At 65.3% G+C, this 21,246-nt stretch overlaps 1 protein-coding gene across 12 annotated transcripts in view; it reads right to left on the bottom strand.

Moving 5' to 3' along the window:
* The window catches only part of Gse1 (Gse1 coiled-coil protein), a 303,688-nt gene that overhangs the window by 27,015 nt on the left and 255,427 nt on the right, over positions 1 to 21,246 (bottom strand). For 7 of the 12 annotated variants that reach the window (XM_071604613.1, XM_071604612.1, XM_071604611.1 and 4 more), the window contains one exon: positions 3,504 to 3,722. The exons of 3 other annotated variants lie outside the window; for them this stretch is intronic. In XM_071604613.1, the coding sequence (XP_071460714.1) occupies positions 3,504 to 3,722 (219 nt within the window). Of the gene's footprint in view, positions 1 to 3,503; positions 3,723 to 16,849; positions 16,999 to 21,246 lie in introns of those variants that run through there. 2 more of the 12 variants (XM_027933020.3, XM_027933021.3) reach the window with 2 other exon arrangements.

Genomic DNA, 21,246 nt, shown 5'->3' with positions numbered 1-21,246 from the left:
AGGTCCCACAATGATTTGGGGATCCCCAAGTCACAAGGCAGGCCAGGCACTCAAAGCAGGCCAAAAGCCACTCCAAGACAGTACATGGGGGCTGTGGCTGGGGCTCAGTGGCAAAGTGCTTGCCTTGCATGTGTGAAGCACTGGGTTCAATCCTCAGCACCACATAAAAACAAACAAAGACAGTGTGGGTCCATCTACAACTAAAAAACAGTTAAAAAAAAAAAAAAGACAATGCGTGGGACACAGGGTTGGGGCCCAAGCCCAGTCTTGGGACACCTAGGCATGGACTTCAGACGCACCAAGAAGGGGAGGGACCCTGTCCTGCACGACAGAGGACCTGGGGCCTCCCCAGATGGCCTGGGCCAGAGCCAGCCCAGCAGCTCCAGAGGAGGGCCAAGCAGCCAAGGTGGGACAGGCCCAGGACACAAGCTCCAAGGGGCCCCTGGCCTGTCACTAGGAAGGAGCCAGGGGTCCAGCCAGGGACCCACGTGGGCACAGACCCCCTCCTCCCAGGATGAGAAGACAACAGCAGAGTGACGGGAGGGCAGCCAGCAGAGGCCCCAGCCCAGCACAAAGCCCGACGGAGGACATTCCTCGCCCCAGGGTGCCAAGGGCCCTCCAGGGAAGCCAACAGTGTGGTGGGGACGATGGCAGCAGTTAGGAGCAGTGGGAATAGGAGGGGGGCCTCCATGGCGGGTGGGGGTCGGTAGTCAGGGCAATGAGCCTCTTGCGGTCCCCAGGGCCTCCTCGCTGAATCTCCGCAACCCAGGGTGTTGGGATGGCCTCCTATCCAAAGAAACAGTAGCTCCAACAGATGAAGCGACCTGCCCAGGTCACACAGCAGATTCTTAAAGGTGTAAACCAGGGTCCAGATGCCCACCACCTGCTGAGCGCAGGGAGGTCAAGGTGTCAGGTGGGTCCCCCGCCCTCCACCAGGCCCACCTGCAAACCGCAGAGGGCTGCTGCGCCCGTCCTGGTCCTCAGCCTCTCGGGGAGGGCGGATGAGAAATGGTGTATGCGTCTGCTTTGGCAGAACTGTGTTTTTAAACTGCCCCCGTAAGACCCCATGAGGACACCATCAGCCTGAGCAATGGAGGTGAGAGCCGCGCAGGCTCAAGCCAGGCCCCGGGGCTGACAGAGGGCACAGGCCGGGCCTGTGGGGCAGCGGCACAGCTCTCCACGCCTTCCTGACCCCCAGGAAGTGGCCATCCCTTCACTCCAGACTCCTCAGCATGGGGTCCAGCAGCTGAAGTTGGCAATGGCTGCGGCTCCTGTCCCATCTGGGCAGACATGGACACATGACAGGCCATGGTGAGGGCACAAGTGTTCAGAGTTTGGAATGGCCCCTCTGCCACTTGCCAAGGCTGACCGGGACCCAGGGTGGCACACTGTGGCGGAGACCTCAGGCCGGGCACACAGCAGGCGCTCCATCAGTGGTCACAGTGGGGTGGAGGGAGAGCCTTTCTAGGCCACCTCCCTCCCACACATCCAGCTTGGGGACCCACAGGCCGGCCTCTGGGGTTCAGCCACGGGAGAGCACAGGCCCAGTCTCCCACTACACAGCCCAGGAGCAGGCCATGTCCAGAACAAGCAGTCCAGAAGGCGAGGCCCATGGCCACTGTGGGAGCCAAGGGCAGGGAGGGGAATGTTCTGGACGACAGTGGGCATGACTGCAGCACAAGCTTCCACAGGGTGACGACTCTTCCCCTGTGAATCATATCCAAGAAGCCAGCCAAGGTGGGAAGGCGTGGGGAGACCCGAGTCCGCGTGCCCACGCCACGCCCAGCTTCCAGAGCACAGCACACCCCCCACGGGAGGTGGTCAGCAGGGCATGGTCTCGGGCACCCTCACCCCAGCTCTCCAAGTCTACCAGGGAAGCCCCACACTGAAGCAGCACAGGACTTGCACCCCCTCTTCCTAAGCCTCAGGCCCCCACCTGGACAACAGCCCGCTCAGGGACAACTGCCTACTTTACAGAGAGGGCACGGCGAGGTCCAAGCTGGGGTGACAGAAAATCAGGGGCTGCCCGAATGGAGACCTGGAGCTCCAACGGCTTCGGGACGGCTTGTGGCCCCCAGCAAGCCCCCGATCTCATCAGAACGGGAGGCGAGGCGCTGGCCTGGCCACACCACGGTGTCCTGGGTTCTCGCACTGGTCAGTATCCACAGGTGCTGGTCCCACTCCTGGGGTCATTCACCCAGGGGAGCGAGCAGACACATCAGCAGAGTGGGGACAGACGCGCCTGTCACACAGTGGCCCCACCAGCCTGCAAGCCTGCTCTGGTTCTCTGCTGCCAGGTCCCGGACACCAGAGCCCCAGGTCAGCGTCAAGAGGGAGCAGGGACCCGCGGCCAGTACCTGTCCTCCAGCCACCTGCACACAAGGCACACCAAGTTCCCAGCCAGGGAGGCCGGGCAGGCTCTGACACTTGAGCCACATGCTGGCCCACCACTGGAGCCAGGCGCTAGGGACAGCTGGGGCAGCCGAGGAAACAAGGCCTGCTCCCTTCCCCGCCGCGGGAGGAGGCCTCATGGCCTCTCCGTGCAGCACTGTCCCCTGAAGCCGGCACCTGGCCTGCAAGAAGTCACCGGCACACTCCAGCCCAGCGGCTTCTCACCCTGCCCTCTGCGCCTCTGCTGGGAGGGCCCAGCCTGGACTCCAAGTTCAGTGTCCTGCTGTGTCCCCGCCCAGGCCACAGCAGACACCTGCTCACCTTCCCGCAAGCCTCCAGGCAGGGAGCCACAGGCACCCACCACCTCTCCCCATGCTGCTCCTGATGACCAGGCAACAGAAGGGACCTGGAGAGAAGACAGCCAGAATCGAAAGACCTGGCCCCTTGGTCAGGGCCAACACCTGCTCCACAGAGCTGGAGGCCCAAGGGACGCAGCCCCGGCAGAGAGTCACCCAGGTTTCCTGTGTCCTCAGCCCCTGCCTCGGAGGAGCCTGGGGTTCTGGGGCCACCCACAGGGCCGTCTCCAGCAGTCCTGGCCACGACTGTTCCTGCTCATCAGCAGCCCTCGGGTTCTGATGTGCCCCAGGCCAGAGCTGGAAGGGCCTTAGAGCGCCTCCCTGCACTGACTCAGAAGGGACAAATTCTTGTCCCGGGTCACATGGTCTGAGCCCAGGTGTCACCAGAAGGCAGGCCTCTGCACTCTGGGACTCAGGTGATGGGGCAGGATGGGGACACTGCTCTGGACCCCAGTGTGTCCAGAAACCCCCTGCTCCCCTCCACTGGGGATGGACAGGCCTGAGCCGGGGCGCCAGCTGACTGGGCAAGGGCCACCCAGAGCGCTCGGCGGGGCTTCAGCGACACACACGTGGGGCACCACAGCCCCTAAATCCACTGTGGCCCCACGGCCAGCAGCTCCCCCCCCCAGGCAGCCCCGGCCGAGGAAGGAGAGGCGGAGGGGAGCGGAGCCAAGCAGAGCGGCAGGGAGGGGCTGGGGCGGGCAGCGCCACCTGTCTGCCTCCTGGTCTCGCCCTCGCGCAGCTGGCGCCTCTTACCTCTGGGCTCCTCGGCCTGTTTGGCGAGCTTGCGCAGCGCAGCGGCAAAGCTGGAGGACGGCGCGGCCTGGGCCGACAGCGCGCTGCTGGTGGCCGGGCTGCCGCTGGGCACCAGGGCGCCATTGAGTGGCGAGGGGGTGAGGGGGTTGACGGTGGCGGTGGTCCTGGTCGCGGTGGAAAGCATCCCTAATGAAGGGGACTTGGGCTCATGGCTCATGCCTGAAACAGGAAAAGAAGAACCAGGGTCACCGAGAGCAGAGCCAGCACCAGGCGGCGGCAGCATGCAGAGAGCCAGGCGGACAGAGCGGCAGGCTGCAGACAGGGGACAGACCGCGCCCAGCCAGGCACGGAGATGGCCGAGCCAGCACAGCCGCCCCAGAGTCCCAGAGCAAAAGGTGTTGGAAGGGAGGCAGGGTCCCCGGCCGAAGCAAGGTCAGCAAGGAGTCCGCCCCGTGCAGGGGAGGCTCCCGGACAGACGGCCAGGAGCGGCGGCTGCGCTCTGGGGAGGGAGGTCGGCACTGCTACTGTCCCAGAGTCACAGAGGAAGAAACTGAGGTTCCTGTGTGGCCTTGTCCACTTGGACGGTCAGTGCAGACCCAGGACCCGAACCCCCACAGGTCAGGGCCCTCGCTCCACGCTCTCCCGAGTCCCAAGTCACCGGGCCCAGCGGGTGGAGGGGGAAGGCGGGGAGGACACGGAGCCATCCTGCAGCCCCCGAGCCCCTGACGGCACGAGGACTCCGCCACTCAGGGCCAAGTTCAGGACGGCAGCTGACCCCCGCCACTGGCAGGGCCGAGCCCAGGTCACAACCCCACCTCTCCAGTCCCCCAAGTATCAGTGAGGAGGCCCCGCCCGCCACAGCCCAGTCTTCACCCATGTCCCCGTCCTCGTGGAGGCCAGATGCCCCGTCAACAACCAGGTCCCGCTCCCTCGCTGTGCGCACCTCCCAGAGAAGTCAGCCAGCGGCCTCGCACCTGGCAGGGGCAGCAGGGCCACAGGCAGCAAGAAGCAGTGTGTTTCCCGAACCTACTAGAGCCTGAGAAGCGGGAAGGGACCCAGCACCCCACACCCCTGCTGGAGCCAGCGGCCAGCAGCCTGCCCAAGCCTGGGCACACCTCTCCAGGGGGGATGTGCCTGGCACGGCCGAGAGGTCTCCCAGGAGGCCCCAGGGCAGGGCCCCAGGCCCTGGAGGTGCACCCTGAGTTTGAGGTCTGGAGGGTCAGGTGGAGCTGGCCACTGCCCTCTCCTGATGGGGGAGGAGGACCTCCCGGGCACTCGGAGGCATGTGGGTGACAACACCGCAGGGCTGCGGCTGAGGCAGGAGGCGAGGAAGCGCGGCCCCTCCAGCGAGGGCTCAATCCTCGGGAGCAAAGGCCGCACAAGGGCCCCGTGCCGTGACGAGCCAGCCAGCCTCCCAGGGGCCAGGCAGCGCCACGGCAGGAGGCCCACAGACCAGTGCTGGCCCCACTGTGTCCCGGCTTGCTCGGCTCCCAGGAGGAGTCACGGGTCCCCCCGCGCAGCCTGACCTCCAGAACTCCCCAGTTTCAGTAGCAGCCTGGTCCCACGGCCACCCACCTTCAAGCCTGACAGACACGGAGCCCCAAAGCTGGCCTGGTCTCTGCCCGCCCCGTGAGCACCCACCTCTCCCAGCTGCACCCCTGCAGACCGCCTCCAGCACCCTCCCCTTACACAGCCAGTGCCCAGGGTGGACAGAAAGGCCCAGGGGACCAGCCGGGAAGGACAGCCTGGATTCAGATGTGTGAGCCCAGACAGGTCTCCTCCTGTCACACAGGGGCAACCATCAAGTCCACCCCGTGAGCTTCACCCCGTGAGGACCGACAGGGGCAACCGAGGTGAGGGCTGCAGAGCCGCCGCATGACTGTCAGCACAGACTCCAGCCAGGACGAGTCAGAACCCGCGCTGCAGCTCTGTGCTGTCCCCAACCTGGGCAACTGAGCTGCCTGGAGAAGTGTCAGGGCCGTGTTGTCACCCGGACTCCTGCCTGTGGTGACCCGCCCCGCCCCACACAGGCCTGGCTCTGGCCCCGAGTAGGCTCAGCACGGCAAAGTCCAGCCCCAGGCACCTCAAGAGGCCCAGGAGGGTTAGGTCCCTGGAGCACCCACACGAACCCTGGGAGGCTGCCAGGGCTGTTGTGGTGACAGGCCTCGCCCTACAGGCCACAGCACAGAGCCAGGCCTGGCCATGCAGGGGCAGCAGGCACACAGGAGGGGAGGAGCCTGTGCACAGAAACACCGCCCACCAGGGACAGCCCAGCAGGCCGCAGGCTACCTTCCAGACAGCCTGGTCAGCTGGGCACGGTGACACACTCTGGTGACCGCAGGGTCTCAGGAAGCTGCGGCAGGAGGATCACAAGTTCAAGGCCAGCCTGGGCAACTTAGTGAGACCCTGTCTTAAAACCTGAAAAGGGCTGGGGGTGCAGCTCAGTGACAGGGGACCTGGGTTCCATCCCAGAGCAACAATAAAAGAGGCGGAGATCGACTCCCCTCTCGGAGTAAGGGCCAGACCCGCGTCTGCCTTCTGAGCCGTGGCATGGCGAAGGGCCCTTGCCTCAGCCACTTGAGCAAAGGTGGCCACTACCCCCTTGAGAGGGGGCTTCTGGCCAGCAGCAGGCCCTCTGGCCCCCACCAGCCCGCAGGACGCCGCAGGCTCTGCCGCTGATCAGGCCCAAGCTGCGCCTCCCAGCCAAGGTGGAGGCTCTGCAGGGAGGCTCCAAGATGCTGCCGACCCAGCCTCTACCTTGCTCCCCACCAGAGATTCCAGAGCAGCCACCTGCAGACACCCTGCCGCACGGAAAAGGCTGTTCTCACTGCAATCAGACCACCAGCCAGCCCTCCAACCCCAAGGGTCAAAAAAGAGTTGTCCCAGATGGGGGAAGGCAGGGGCGGGACCAGTGCTCGGTCCAGAGCAGGGCAGGGACTACTTCAACCTCCCACCTGGTCCTGTATGACACAGGGCCCAGCGGCCAGCGATGCCCACGCTACAAGAGGCAGGCTGCTGTCCACTTGGGCAGGTGCCACAGTGGACTGGGATCTGGGACCCCAAATGGCACTGGGGTCCCACAGACTGCACCTGAAGCCCCTGTGTGTCCCAGTGACTGCCTGTCCTTTCTACCTGGGTTCCACTTTCCCTGCCCTGATCCAGGTTTTGGAAAAACGAGAGCCTTCCAAGAGATGGTGACATGGTAGCCACAGTCCCCTGCCGGTCAAGATCATTATCAGCTCCTGAGGACATCCAGATGTCAGCCCTGCCCCCCCCCCCCAATCAGGCCCAGCACCAGTTCCCCAAGGGGGCCGCCAGCAGCCTCGGCCAAGGGTACCACCCTCCTCCACCCTGGTCCCTGGGGGTCCCCCGAAGCCAGCACTGCAGACGGTGCCAGTGTGCTCCTAAGCCTGGGGAGCTGCTCTGCTGATGTCAGGCCACTTAAAATAGCACTCCAGGAGCAGCTTCATTAGGGACCTAAAATTAGCAGTTCTGCTGCATGTGTGCCTGGGGAGGGGCAGCTCCAAGTGGCCGCGCTCGGGGACCCGGGGAGCCGCTGCAGAATGCCCTCACGCCTGCCCCCAGTCCATAGGCCTCAGTTGGCGGCTGCTATGTGCCCTCCCCTCCATAGATGGGACAGGGACTGCTGGCACCCAGGTCTGCAGAGGCCAGGGCAGGCCACAGCGACTGTGGAGCCACAGGGGCAGCAGCAGGGAGCCCCCAGGGGCGCAGGTGCCTATTCCCCCCTCATTAGAGAGGTATTTATTAACTTCTGCGCTCCTGGCCACTGACTGAATTCTCATCGACATTATCAGCTCATCTGAATTCATTATCCTAACAGCTGGGAATATGCTCCGCAGCATGAGGCCTGTGATGGATGAGGGCTGGGGGCTGTGCACTGCACACGCTCTCCTGACATGTGCTGCTCGGCAGGAAAGCGAGCCAGAGGTCTAGGTGGCCCAGATCCGCCAGGAGACTGCCTGCCTCTAATTTTTTACATCATTGTACCAAGTCTGGACAGGCTCCTTCTCGCCAGCTCAGCTCCCCAGGAAAGAAGGGCTGCCTTATCCAGATACCCGAAAAGGCCCCTCAGCCCTGGTCACACTCCAACCAAGGGGTCAGGGAAAGTCCAGTCCTGAGGCCACAGAGCTGAGGGCCTCTGGGCTACCACCAGAGCCAGAGGGCAGGAAGAGCGGAATGAAGAGCCGCTGACCACGCTCACAAGGTAGCTGGGCCTGTTTCGTGGGCAGCCAAGTCTGACACGGGGACCCGCGGTGAGCCCCCTTCGTCCCAGCCTCCCGTGTGCCCGCCCAGGTTTCTGCGAGGCCAGTAGCAGCACAATGCTCTGAAAGAAAGCCAGGAGGCAGCGCCCAGGAGCCCAGCTGCCTGGCAGGGGACATGGGCACACACCCGCTGGTCCTGGCCTGCAGGGCGGAGCCCCGGCTGGCCTGACAGCAGGACTGCAAGAGGGGAGGCCTCCGCGGCCCCATTAGGTATGGTCCCTGACCCCCTCCTCCCACAAGGGGGATTATTAATCAGCACACCGGCCTCCCTCCCAGCCTCCCTCCCGGCCTCCCGTGGATCCCGTAATTACTGCTTCCTTTCATGCCTGCTCTGCCCGGCCCCAGACCCCAGGCCCGCTCCCTCCGTGCTCTGTAATTACAAGCTAATAGCTGAGATGAATTTTCTGCTGGGTCCCAGTTCAAGCACCAACCCGCCCCCTCCCCGGCAGCCCCCCTAATTACACCCTGCGAGGCTGCGCGGCGGGGCTCCGCTCTCGGCCGCCCGCACAATCTGGACCTGGATTCTCTAATCACCCCTCTCGGTGATTCTCCATCACCACAGAGAGAAATGTTTGTGAACAAATACAGGGCGTCCCCCAGCTCGGAGGGCCCCGCGATCCCTGCCCCCAAAGGGGACATGTTCCTGCAGCCCTAACAAGGCCAGGGGTCACCAGCTGTGGGGACTCGGGGCTGCAGTGGCACAGGGTGCCATGTGGTCCCCAGAGCGGCTCTGTCGTCGACTCGTGACTCCTTCCCACACTCTGAGCGGCAGTAGCTCTGGGTGGGATCAGGGAGGGGCCTCGGCTCGGGCCAGGGAGGCCCCGACCAAGACTGCCACCTCAGGATCTCGAGGACCCACCCTGGACCCGCTCCAAGGTCAGTGCCCGAGCTCCTGACCCAGAACCAGAAGGGCTGGGAGCAGCAGGCAGGAGGGGGCAGCTGGGCACCCCTGCATGAAGCTGGCCACGAGGCCGCGGGCCTCCCAGGCGGACAGCCGAGCCGCGCGCAAGGCGGGAGCAGCTGCCCACCAGAAACCCAGTCAAGGGGAACAGGACGGGGCTCCCACAAGTCCCGGGGCTCCCAGGCAGCTGCCGCGGCCCCATTCACCCCCTCACATCCACAGGACTGTGCCCACTGGGGGGGGACGCAACACCAGGGCTTGTCCCCAACACGTCACTGCCAGTCGCCAGGCTAGCCAGGCCACCTGCATGGTGGACGAGGAGGAGCGTGGAGCAGGTCAAACCGGGGTTGGCAGCTGGGGGAGTCCCAAGGGTGACATGGACGACACCGGCAGGGTGGGGGCACCCGGAGAGCCATCAGAACGCCCAAGTCACCCAGAACTGGGGTTGGAAGCCACAGATGGAGTGTTCTGGAGGTTCCAGGTGAGGCGAGGGACAAAGTCGGGCAACAGATGGCGGTGACATTTGACGCGATTACTCTAAGCGGCTGCTGCGTGCAGAAGCCTGGCGCACAGACCAAGGGCTGCGGAGCAGCGAGGGGCCGTGGGGCGGGCGGGGAGGGGAGCAGCAGAGCGAGATGCCACCTACAGCGAGGACAAAGGCAGACCAGAAAGGCCACGAGGCTGGGAGACCTGGGAGACGGCGCCCAAGGCCACCCCCAAGGACTACGAGGGACAGGCACAGGGCCAGCCCCCCAGCCCAGGCTGCAAGCCTCAACTCACCTGGGCCAGTGGCACGGGTGCCAGAGGGCCAGGAGTGGGTCCCCCTGCTCCGAGCCGCGGGCAGGCCTGGGAAGGGACAGCACTGCAGGGTCACGGCTGCCGGCCTGCTGCTCCATCGGGGGCTCGACAGGAGGAGGGCTGGGCAAACGCCCGCCCAGGAAAGCCCAAGGTGGGTCTCACTTTAACCAAAGCCAGTTCCTCGAGCCAGAACTAAGGTGCCAAGTGCCAAGGTGGCGAGCTGCTCTCGGCCAATTCCCACAAACCTCCCAGAAAGACGCGCCGCGGGAGCGTACCGCTCTCCGAGCTCAGGAGGCCGACCCGTGACCCACAGGGCCTGTGTGTGGCGGTGAGTGGCCATGAGCCTGGGCAAGAGTTCTCCGAATAGAAGCCGAGTGGTAACCGCGTCCCCTAACATGACCTACCTGGAGAGGAGGCACAGGGGGTGGGTCGGGGAGCCCAGAACACTCCGTCTTTCTAATCACGTCTCCCCACGGGGCTCCTCTATCGTCTTCAAAGCCCCACGTCCTGTGCCCGGACATCGTTGCTGGAAACCACCACGTGGAACAGACGGGCTTCGGCACAGGAAAAGCCCCGAGCCACCAATCAGGAGTCAGGGGCTCCCCGCCCCAAGCCACCCCAACAAGGGCCTTCTGCCTGCAGCCCCCCCCCACCTACTGAGGGGCAACCCTGCAGGTCTGAAGGGGTCCTCAGCACCCTGACCCAGACCTGGCCTGCCCTCATGGACCCAGGGATGAAGTTCTCTGGGCTCCCATCCAAAAAGGTGGCCCCGTCTACCAGAGAAGGCCCTGGGGGGACACTCAGGCCAGGTGACCGCTGTGGGAAGATTTCCTCCCTTCACCCTCTCCCACCCTGAGGCCGAGTGCAGCCTGGGTGGCCAGGGGTGAGGCCACGGCCAGGTCTCCATCTAGCCAGAGCTGGCAGGGGACAGCAGGCCCCGGGGCGCATGGCCCCACCATGTTCTTGGAGAGAGTCTTGGTCTGTGCCGAGCGGCCCTCCTCTGAAGTGTTTGGATTTCGGGTTTTCTGGACTCTGGAATATCAGCAGGGCCCTGATGAGACAGACAGCTTGGGGACGGTTCCAAATCTAGAGGCAAATTTCATTTGTTTCGTATACGCCTCATACAAACGGCCTGAAGATCACCTTCCACATTCCTTCTAGGCCATCCTGCGCGTGAAGCAGTTTCGTGGTGTGGAACGTGCCACTTGTGGCCTCACGTCAGAGCCTGCAGCGTTTGGATTTGGGACAGCGCTCACGCCAGCCGCTCCCCCTCTGGGAACAGCTCGAGCGGGGATGAGGTGCGATGCCCAGGGCAGGGCCCCAGAAGCCCCAGGCACTCTGCGGGCCTGGGCTACAGAAATCCCAGCACCAGACTCTCCCCACCTAACAGGCCACCGGCCCCAACTCACACCTAAATGGGAAAGACCTGGACTGAAAATGCACTCGCTACCCAGACGCTGCAAGGCACCAGAAGGGCAGGGGCTGTCCCCCGCCATGGCGAGGCCGACGTCACCACTGCCCACCAACTGCACTACCCAGGGAACCTGAACGCTTCTCCCGAGCGCACGGGGCCTTCACCCCCTGGTGGAGCTCAGAGTCTCAGTGGGGCCATCGTAAGGTGGGGCACTCCTGTTCAGCCCCGAGGAGCCGGGGGACTTCAGTGACCCAGGGAATCCACTTCACCCTGCTGCTTCCTTAGAATGTACTGCCCGGGCCTCAGCGACAGGGTCCGGGCTCCACATCCCCAGAAAGGGGGGCTCCCACGGGTTGGGGACAAGCTGGAGGAGGGCTGCGAGGTAGAGGGAGAGGCCTGGACCTCAGTCTGACCAATAGCAGCAGAGACCTGGGCCTGCACTCCACTGCCCGCCAGCCCCAGCGGTGACCAGAACCCTCGGTGAAACCAGTCCCAACCCTCAGAGGCCGAGGGCTGAGCGCAGGACCCCAGGCCAGCAGGCCACACGCTAGTTGAGACTGTTTCCTCATCTGTGGAGTGACCAGGTGACAGAGGACAATGGGCAGACCCACAGCCTGCAGGACGGGATTTCCCCAGTGTCCCCACCTGACCCAGGACCCAGTCTTAACTCTTGGGTCTCAGCTTCAGGCCACCTGCCACACACCTCCACGCGCACGCCAAGATCTCCGTGCGCTGGGCAGCTGGGGAGGAGCCCAACCCCGCCAAGATGGTGAAGACGGCCAGGCCAACAGGCCTCCTCTGGGCTCCAGGAGGCTGGAACCTGCTCCTCCTCCGCCGCTGACCACAGGCAGTGAACGAGCCCCCCAGCCCCTTCCTCCCTGGTCAACCGGGCAGTCCCTCCCTGGCAAGTCAGGCCCTCCTGAGGTAGGAAGGACACAGGAGCAAGAGTGCCCCACACCCAGCATCTCCCCATAAGCCAGGCTGTGACCAGAAGTGACCAGAGAGGTGGCAGTGCCTCTGGGGGCCAGGACACAGGGCTCCTCCCCATCTGGTCACTAAACCCCAGAAGCCAACCGGGAACTCGGATCAGAAGGCACGCGACTTGCCTTGGGGCTCCACTCTGGGAGGGCACTTGTCCCTGAAGGGCGCCCGGCTCTGGCCCACCTGGGGAAGATGGGTCAACACCAGGGAGCCCTGGTGGTGCGGCCCCCACCTGTGAGCAGTCGTCCTCCACTGACACATAGATTCTCCTTCGGAAAGGTTTAACCTGTCCACCATCAATACAGCTCTGACCAAAGGCGCACGGGTCAAGACCTTCATGCCGCCTGCAGCCGGGGAACCGCCATTTCAGTGCAAGAGGGCAGGGCTGGGCTGGGCTGGGGGAGGGCAGGACAGGGCAGCGCTGGGGGAGGGGAGGCCATGGCTGCAGCGCCTCCGCAAGTAGGCCCCAAGTCCAATTCGGTTCCCCAAAGGGCAGTGGCCTGCCTGCGCACGAGACCCCGGGAAGTTTGGGGTGGGGAAGGGGTCCTGAACAACGCGTCTGGTGTTAACCCTGGCCACAAGGGGATCTGAAGGGACTGACTTGGCCTTTGGGCAGTGAAGGGGCCTCAGCCACCCTCAACCCCACACTGCCTGGCGTGGGGCGTGGGACAGAGCCTCTGGACTGTTGATGAAATCCCCAGGAATGCCACTGCCCCAGTGACCTAAGAGCGTTGACCCTCAGTCTGAGGACACAGGCAACCTGGGTTGCTCCTGTCCTGCAAGTGAGACAGCCAGGGTCCCAAAGTGCCCAAGGCCACGCAAGTCAAGGGCAGCACACAGGAACAGCAGGTGAGCTCCCTGGGGCCGGGCCACAGCGGCAGGCCCTGACCACCTGCTTTTGGTGCGTACCCATGCAGGGGCAGGGAGCCCACTTCACAGCTAGGAAGGACCTGGGGGAGACGCACGTGGCCCCCACGCCATGAAGCCGCTCAACTCCCAGGAAGTTAGGGTTCCAGCCGGAGGACTGGCCACAGACCCGCAGGGCTCCAACAGGGTCCACATGGGCGCAGGAGCCACCACTCAAACATGCCCACACCAGGAAGCCCCACTAGGAAGGTGCTCCAAGCACACTGGGCCAGCGGAGAGCCACCTTCCCCGTCCCACCCAGTGCCCACGCGAGGCCCAGACACACCAGGGGCTGGTGGCAGGGGCATCTACACCCACCGCTTCTCCACAGTCTCCCTGGGCCAGAGAGGCACCCAGCCCCCAGAGGACGTCCACGTCGAGTCCCTTTTCCACCCAGTTCTGGAGACGAGCAGTCTCTGGCCTCTGGGTCACCTTCCCCAGGACGAGGAACTCCGGACCCACTTCTTCCACAACAGAAGGCCCTGGCAGAGTCTCTGCGGGGAGAACCCTGCCGGCCCTGGGGAGCTAGACAGACGCCCAGGCCCCACCAGGTCCAGAGGGACAGCCAGGCTGGTGTCTTCACCAGAAACCCCCAGCCCCTGGGGCCCCCCAAGGCTCAAGCTCAGCCTGATGGGCTCCTTTTGCTTAACTGCTTGGAAGACGAGGGCAGACCCAGAGGCCACCTCCAGTGCTGCCCCTTTATCTGCAGGCCCTTCCTTGGGGCCTGGCCTCGGGGACATAGGCTCTCAGAGCCGATCCTGGGGGGTGAGCACGGGGGTGACAGGGCAGGAGGAGCAGAGGGCCTGGAGCCGACTTCCAGGGTGAGGGTCAGGCAGACAGGGCGGTAGCCCTGTGTGGTTCTGGCTGCTGGACCGGAGGGCGCGGGAGGCGGCTGCGGGGGAGGCGGCTGCAGAAGTGAGATTAAAAGGCCCCCGAGTGCGCATCTTGGCAGGCGAGCGCGGCCGCCTTGGACGAGGTCCTGTTTTATCTGTCTGCACCTCCCGGCCGCGAGCGCTCGGCTGGGTTCAGAGGAGGCGCTCAATAAATTCTCATTGACAGGAACACTCAGAAACGTCCCCTCCCAGGCTGTGGCCTGAGCGGGGAAGAAAGGCCAGCGAGGGGAACTGAAGCCAGCAGCTCACAGCCCTGCTGCACTTGGCCAGGCCGCGAGATCTAAGACTCCATGGGGGCAGGAATTAAAGCAAGACAGTTGGCCTGCAGCAGTCACCAGGCTCGCTGTCACCTGAAACAGGGATCTCTGCAGGCTGAAACCAGCTCTCCTGGCGAGGACTGGGGGGAGGAGGAGGCAGGCCTCGTAGCTCTGTGGTTTCAAAGGACGCTGCAGTTTCCACAGCGCAGGTAATGAACACGCTACCCAGAGGGCTCCCGTCCAACCTCGGCAGGCTTTGGACCTGGAGGAACCCAGGCTGGGAACTCCAAGGCTCCTGCCGGGGCCAGGAAAACCGGCCTTGCACGCTGACTCCACAAGCCCCTGCGAGTTCCTGGGGCCAAGAAAAAAGGTGGCAGCCAGGTCTGGCTCACCTGTGCTTTTCTGGAAAAGAAGGCAACAGCACCCGCCCTCAGCAAGGGGATGCAGCCCACAGCCTCCCCTTCCTCAGCTAAGGACCAGGCAGCACCTGTCTGGTGGGTGGAGGGGAGTGACTCCTGGGCCGACCGGGAGGCGCAGGCCCTGCGTCTGCCACAGAGTGGCGCTGTGCCTGCCCTGCTCTCCTTCCTCTGGGCAGAGATGCTAAGCTGAGCAGGGCCCCCTTCTGCTCTGAAACCACAAAGTGCTCATGGGTCTGCTTCCTCCAGAGACAGGGAAGTTACTTGTAGCCAGAGGCCTGCCAGAGGGGCAGCTCCTAGGCCACTGGAGGCTTCCTGCTGGGAACCCTGTGCCAGCCCAGACTTCTGGGAGCCTTTCTTTGCTCATTGTGACAGCAGTAAACCCAGATCCCTTCCGCACATTAGAATCCCCTGGGAAGCTCTGAACCACTAGGCTAAACCCCCAAGTGGTAGTTACTAGAGCCCGAGAAGGTCAGGTGCTCAGCAATGTCCAAATACCAAGGGAGAGGATCTATTCAACTCAACCAGCCAGAACCCTACAGGCTGTCCCCACCAGGCCAGGGCCCACACTGCACAAGATAACCAGCTGGCCTTCCTTGTTGTCAGAGCCCCGCCCACAGACAGGACAGTGCCTGGAGCAGGCTGGGCCTCCCACTCCTTCCCAAGGCGGGGCTGACCCTGCGTCCCAAGCTGGCGGCTCACTCCAGCACCCAGACTGGAGGAAAGAGAAGTGTCAAACCGTGGCTGGCTCCAGCTTCCCCCACGTCCCTCCTGGCTTCAGTGTCTGCTCCCACTGCCAGGCTGAACGACAAGAGCCAGCCATGTACCCAGCCATCAGGGCTCCCTCCAGGTAGGCCGGGCAAGCCTCTGGAGAGGTGGGGACCAAGCTGTCCTGCACAGCAAGGCCCGGTGGAGCAAGAGCGTTCCTAGCCTACCTGGCGGGCGTCACGCCCGCACAGCCGGCAGCTGGGATGACACACGCTGCCAGTTGGAGCCTGCGCCCTGGGCCTCTCACCTGCGGCTGGCCGGCTGAGTCAGAGGCAGCCCGTACCTCAGGATCCTCCTCCCTGCGGGTGGGGGCAGCCATAAACACAGGGTGAGCCACACTTAACTTCTCCAAGTCTAAGTAACACAGAGAGGCCCAGGGCTTACCTGGGGGCCCCCATCTCTCCTGGGGGTGGCAGCAGCCCTGAGAAGACTCTGGGCAGCCCACCAGGGGGACAGCCCGCCCCTTTGTCCCCAGCCTCCAGGAAATCTGGAAATCGGCTTAGCCGGGATGCTCCCTCCCGGAGCGCCCTTTGTCCCAGCCTCTTTTACAAAGGGATCCTTTTTTTCCCCTTCATTTGGTGGTCCTGCTTTTTGTTTCCAAACCCCAACCTGTGTGGCCCCTACCCCTCAGGCGCCAGATAAGACCCCACAGGAGTTAGGGAGGTTTTAGTGTTTTAAACGCGCCTTGAGACAAAGGATAGTCTGCAGGAGCCAAACCGACTCAACTGGGGCTGGCATCCGCCACTCAGCCGGGGGCCAGCAGGTGCTTCCCCCGCCGGGCACACAGCCCTCAAAGCTCAAAAGCAGCGCTCAGCCCCACCACGTGCGAGGGGGCGCGGAGCTCGGAGCTCCAGCCTCCGGGCCAGGCCGCCCCAGCACGGGCACTGCCCCCACCGCCCGGCCGGGTCGACATCGCCGTCGTCAGGCGCCCCTCGCCCCCACCCGGCGCTCGCGAGGGAGGCGGGGAGCAGGGGTGGGCGGCGCGGGCAGGGCGAGCCCAGTCCCGCTCCGCCTCCACCGAGGGAATTTAATTAGCCTGCTGGAGAGGCGGGCGGCCGGCGAGGAGGTGTCTCTGGTGCTGCAATATAATTGAATCGGCTCCACTCGGGCGGGCCACTCTCCGCCGTCAGCGCGGCCGCCGGCCGGGAGGCGGGGGCGGGGAGGCGCATCCAGGCGGAGCAGGAAGGGCCGGGGAGGGAAAAGGGCAGCGCGGGCGGGGGGCGGCGGATGTGCCATCGCCCTCCCACCTCCGAGCCGGGCAGCCATCTTCGGCGGGGGAGGGGCGCGCCCTTCGCTGGGACGCAGGGCGCGGGGGTCAGAGCCCCGGTCCCGCCCTCGCGCGGCCTCCCACACCGGGGTGGGGGCGGGGAAGGGAGCTGGACGCGCGCCACCGCCCCCCGCCCGCACCTGCGCGGGGGCGCACGGCCGCCGAAAGTTTTCCTCCCCGTTCCCGGGCGCCCGCCGCGCGCCGAGAGGCCCCTGCCGCGCGCACTCACGCGCCCCTCGCCCAACGCGGCCGCCGTCCCCGCCGGAGCCCGGCCGCCCCGGCTACGCCGCGGGCGGGGGAGGGCGGCCTCTGATCGGCCGCCCGCCCTCCCTCCCGGCTCTTATCGCCGCTCGCACTCGGGGGAAGTTGCCCGGGAGCCGTTGGCGGCCGCCCCCGCGGAACCCGCGAACTTGGAGGGGAGTCGGGCGGGCGCAGGACCCCCGCCCCCTGCGGCGCGCTCACCTTTCATGCCAGGGCGCCGCAGCTCCGCCTCGCCTGACACATGCTGGAGCCACCGTCGCCCAGTGTTTGTCTAAACTGCTTATCTCACCCGGGGCTGCGCGGCGGCGGCAGCTCGGGCCCGCTGGGGAGGTGGAGCTTCCGGGGCCCCGGCCAAGAAACACCTGCTGCTGTCGCCGCCGCTGAGGACACACCCAAGCGCAACGCCGCCCACTCCCGAGCCACTGGCTCGCTCCCGGCTCCCTGACCTCAGCCAGCGGGAGGTGTCAGGTTTCAGCCGCAAGCGCACACGCACGCGCGCACCGACGGGCGCCCGGGAGCACCCCGCGCGGCCACATGCCCCTCCCCCGCCCGGCGGCCAGGTGAGCCCCGGGCTCCGCCGGCGCTGGGGGGGCGCCACCCCCGCGCTCCCTCGAATCCCCAGGCTGGACTGCTCCGGGGCCGCGGACTGGTCAGTGGACTCCCACGAGTAGGGCGCAGTTGCTTCCAGCAGGCCCGCACGAGAGCAGAGCCCGTCCTCTCCTCCAAACGGCTTCCCGGAGCCTACAACTGGGCCTGGCGCTGCCAGCACCGGTGACGCGCAGAAGGCTAAACTGCGTTCCGGGGCTTTTGGGAGGACGACGTTCTTGGCGCTAGTGTGTGTAGGGGGTGGGCTGCAAATGACGCTGTGTTAAACCTCCCCAAGTCCCCAAAAAGCCTAACCTTAAGATGCCAACGTAAAAGGCCAAATGCTTAGAACTCGGGCAATTTGTGCCTCTGCCTCAGCCCGAAGTTCTGGAAAGCTCCTACCGTTGTAATAACTTGGGGGCGCGGAGGTTCTTTAAAGAACCTTCGTCCCAGGAGCTGCAGTGTCTACGGAGGCGCCGCTGCGCCAGGGGGATCATTAAGTAGCTGGGGTTGCGGTCATGAGGCGAGGCCACCCGCCTCCAGAAACTGGCACGATCCGCCGCGCCACCGGCCCCAGCGCAGCACCTCCCCATTCCTGGCACCCCCCACCCTACCTCACCCAGGCACTTGACTGGGATGACTCAGGGAGCGTCCTGAAATTCCTGGGCACCCACGGGCGGCGCGGAGAGGGACTGTGGGCCCAGCCTCCCTCCCCCCGCTCCGCCCCCAGCACTCCTCCCCCGGAAGCGCCGGCCGGAGGGGGACTCCGGCCCACGGGGGTCCCCCGGCCTCGCTCCCGCCCTCGAAAGCCACCTTCGTACTAGGAAGCCCCAGGGCGAACAGCACCCCCGGGGGCGGCCCAGCGGCGCTGTGGGTTTCAACTTTCCGCCTCGGTGCCAAGCGCGCGCGGCTGCCAGCCCCAAACCTGCCCCGGGACATGCCCGCGCAGTGCTCGGCAGGAGCGCGCCGCCCGCCGCCCGCCGCCTCCCTCCCTCCCGAGCCGGCCGGGGCTGCGGCGGGAGCGCGCGGGGCGCTGCCACCCCCCGTCCATCTGTTCCCCGCGACGCTGGCGGGCGGGGAGCGCTCGGGGCCCGCGCCGGCAGGGCGCAGGACCAGCCTGTGCCCTCCCGGGCGGGGGCCGCGAGCGGGCCCCCGCCTTGCACAAGGCCCGCGTCCGACCGCCAACGAAAAGGGAAACGCGCCGGCCCGGCCGGGTCGCGCCGTTACTGGCTCCTACCTGCGGCCCTGGCCTCGCGCGGGAGGGGCCGCCCCCGGACCAGGATCCGCTGCTCCCCGCGGTGACCCTCCGCGGGCGGCCGCGGCCCACACTTTAATTTACGCACCGCTCGGTGGCACGGCCTCCGGAAATTTATGTCCCGCACTGGCCGGACGGTGCACCCGGCGGCCGCAGAAGGTGGGGGGCGCCTCCACCCCGCCGGAGTCGCGCGGGGGGAGGGGAGGGCGGGGACGTCGGGAGGGCACCCGACCTCGGGCCCCCAGTGTAAAAACAAAACCGCCTCCGGGCGGGCTCAGCCCCTTTCCCACCTGGATTGCAGGCTGCGGGGGGAGGGGTAGAACATGCAAATGAACATCTCGCACCTGGGCGGGAGGCGCCTCCCAGCCAGGTTCCCCGGGTAACCACACCGGGGCCCTACCTCCAAATCTCGCCCGCACGCTACCGTCGGTTTCCCTCTCCCCTGGGGAGGCCCTGGGGCAAGGGGCGGGTGGAGGCCGAGCTTTTCCACCTGTTTGAACAGGACCAAGCCAGCCAACCATAAGAATCTGTGGGTGACCCGAGAGGTGTCACCCGGCTGATTTTCAGAGCTATCTGCTCCTTCCCACGTATATCTGGCTCCACTGGATTGTGAGAGGGGTGGTCTTGTACTGGTTTCACTGAGGAAGCTGAGGTCAATAAGCGCTCGGGTCACAGTGCACAAAGGTGAACCCGGGAGCCCTGCCCCCAAGCGGACTCACACCTGGAGTCTGTCCTCTGGCCGGCCGTGGAGGGAAGAGCTCCCATACACCCCACAACCACTAGGGGGCAGCAGCGCGCCGACTATGTGCAGCCTGGTCAGGAAAGAAAAACCTCTGGCCACCAGGCTGGCTAGCACTGGGAGATGGATGACACTCACTGTCAGTGTCCCTGGTTGGAGGAAATCAGTAATCTGGGTGCAGAGCTTCCGACTTTGGGAAGTGCTCTCTGGTAGCCAGGCGCCCCTTGCTAACAAGGTTCAGGCTTGACCCTGGACCCACATGGACCCTCCATTCCCCCCAGAGCAGCTCCTCCACCCAGACCTTTCCTGGGCCATGGACTCCCTCCCTGGACCTCCTCCCGGCATTCCCATCTGCCTGGAAGCCTGGCGGGAAAGGACAAGGCGGGTGGAAGAGCAAGGAGCCAGGAACAGTCCAATAGGGGACACTCCCAGAGCAGGACGCCTGGCTCCTCCCAGAGTCCTGTAGCCACACTGGGCCTCCTAGAGGAGGAAAGGGGGCCACAGCCCTTGCCTGAGGTCCACCTGCTTCAGTGATACCTGGGTGGACCCCACCCCCACGGAATCTGCAGGCCTCAGGCTCTATAAACAAGTCAGCCTAAACTACCCTAAGGACTCCCAGGTGCCGGAAGTGAAGGGCTGGGTCACAGAGGCCCCAGGCAGGCCTGAGAGAGGTGCCTCAGCCCAAGATGGCTGGCCTTTATTCACTCCACGCACCAGCCCCAGGCTGCTCCACAAGACTTCCCAGAAAAAGGGGCTGGAAATCCCACCCCCCACCAGCAGTAAGCCGCTCAGAGAGGCCCAGGGTAGGCAGGTGGGGTGGGGGCATTGGGAACGTGAGAGGGCAGGTGGACGCTCTAGACCACCACCCCTACTGCCTGGGCACCTACCGGGGCCAGGCCAGGTGCCCAGGTGGGTGGGCACCGCCTACAACAGTCACCACCTCCAAGTCCGGACACAGGTGCAGCCCTGGTCTAGGGTGGCCCTGGACACCAGGCAAGGGGTCCTGTGCTCCCAGTCCACGTGGCTCCTCCTTCTCCAGGGTCACAGCAGGATGACATGCAACCTAAGTTTGCACCCCACCAGCTGCTCCTGGCCCACAGGGGACACCTGCACTCCCCATCACCTGGCCTCACCCGGGGAAGCACGGGGTGGGCAGGAGTGAGGATCACCTGTGCCACTCGGCAGCACCTGACAAGTGCGGGGCTGCTCTGCTCCCCGTGGCTCAGAGCCCTCTGCCCGGCAGGTGGTGACCTCCATCACAGAGCGGAGGGAGGAGGTTAATTAACTTGCCTGGGGCTCAGAAATCCAAACGCAGCCAGACCCAGACCCGCCGCAGTACCTGGCAGCCTTTCTTGGCAGCCACCTGCCTGGTCGGCTCTTTACTGAGGAAGATTGTCCTGCAGGGGGGCCACGGCCTCAAACTCGAGGTCCACATTCTGTCCTGCACCAGAAAATCCCAGGGTCCGGAGGCGGGGAAGGGCCTGTTGGCTGCCCAGAGCTAGACAGCCTGAGTACCCACCCCAGCCTCCCACCCCTGGGGAGCGAGCGAAGTCCAGGGGGTAGGAAGCCTGAGGGGCAGGGGCTGGAGGTCTGGCTACCTCTGTCCCGCCGGCCACGCCCTCGCTGCCGGCTCCGTTTGCCGACTCCCATTTGCTCTTCACTGCCGGCCATCGAGGGTCAAGTCCTCCCCATGTTTTAAATTCTTATCTCTTCCAAGAAGGCTTTCCCATCCCCGCCTCTGGAATCCGCCTCTCTAGGCGGGCCCCGGGTCCCACTCCCAGTGATCTCACAGAGCCGGCCTCTGTACCCACAGCTCCGCCTCGGCCTCCCAGCCTCCCGGCCTCCCGCGGGTCTGGGGAGGAGCGCCTTGGCCCAGCTCCTGGACGCATACTGTGCTTGGTGGAGCTGCGGCCAGGCAGGGTCCCTGGAGGGCAGCGACAGCCCCCAGGCCAGCTCTCCGCTGGACTTGACTCAGATCTGCCCAGCAGGTACCAGGCGGAGGAAAGAAAGCTGCCAAGA

This window comes from Marmota flaviventris, chromosome 18 (assembly GCF_047511675.1).
Source record: "Marmota flaviventris isolate mMarFla1 chromosome 18, mMarFla1.hap1, whole genome shotgun sequence".
NCBI classification, from domain to species: Eukaryota; Metazoa; Chordata; class Mammalia; order Rodentia; family Sciuridae; genus Marmota; species Marmota flaviventris.
This window is presented reverse-complemented; position numbering and strand designations above follow the sequence as displayed.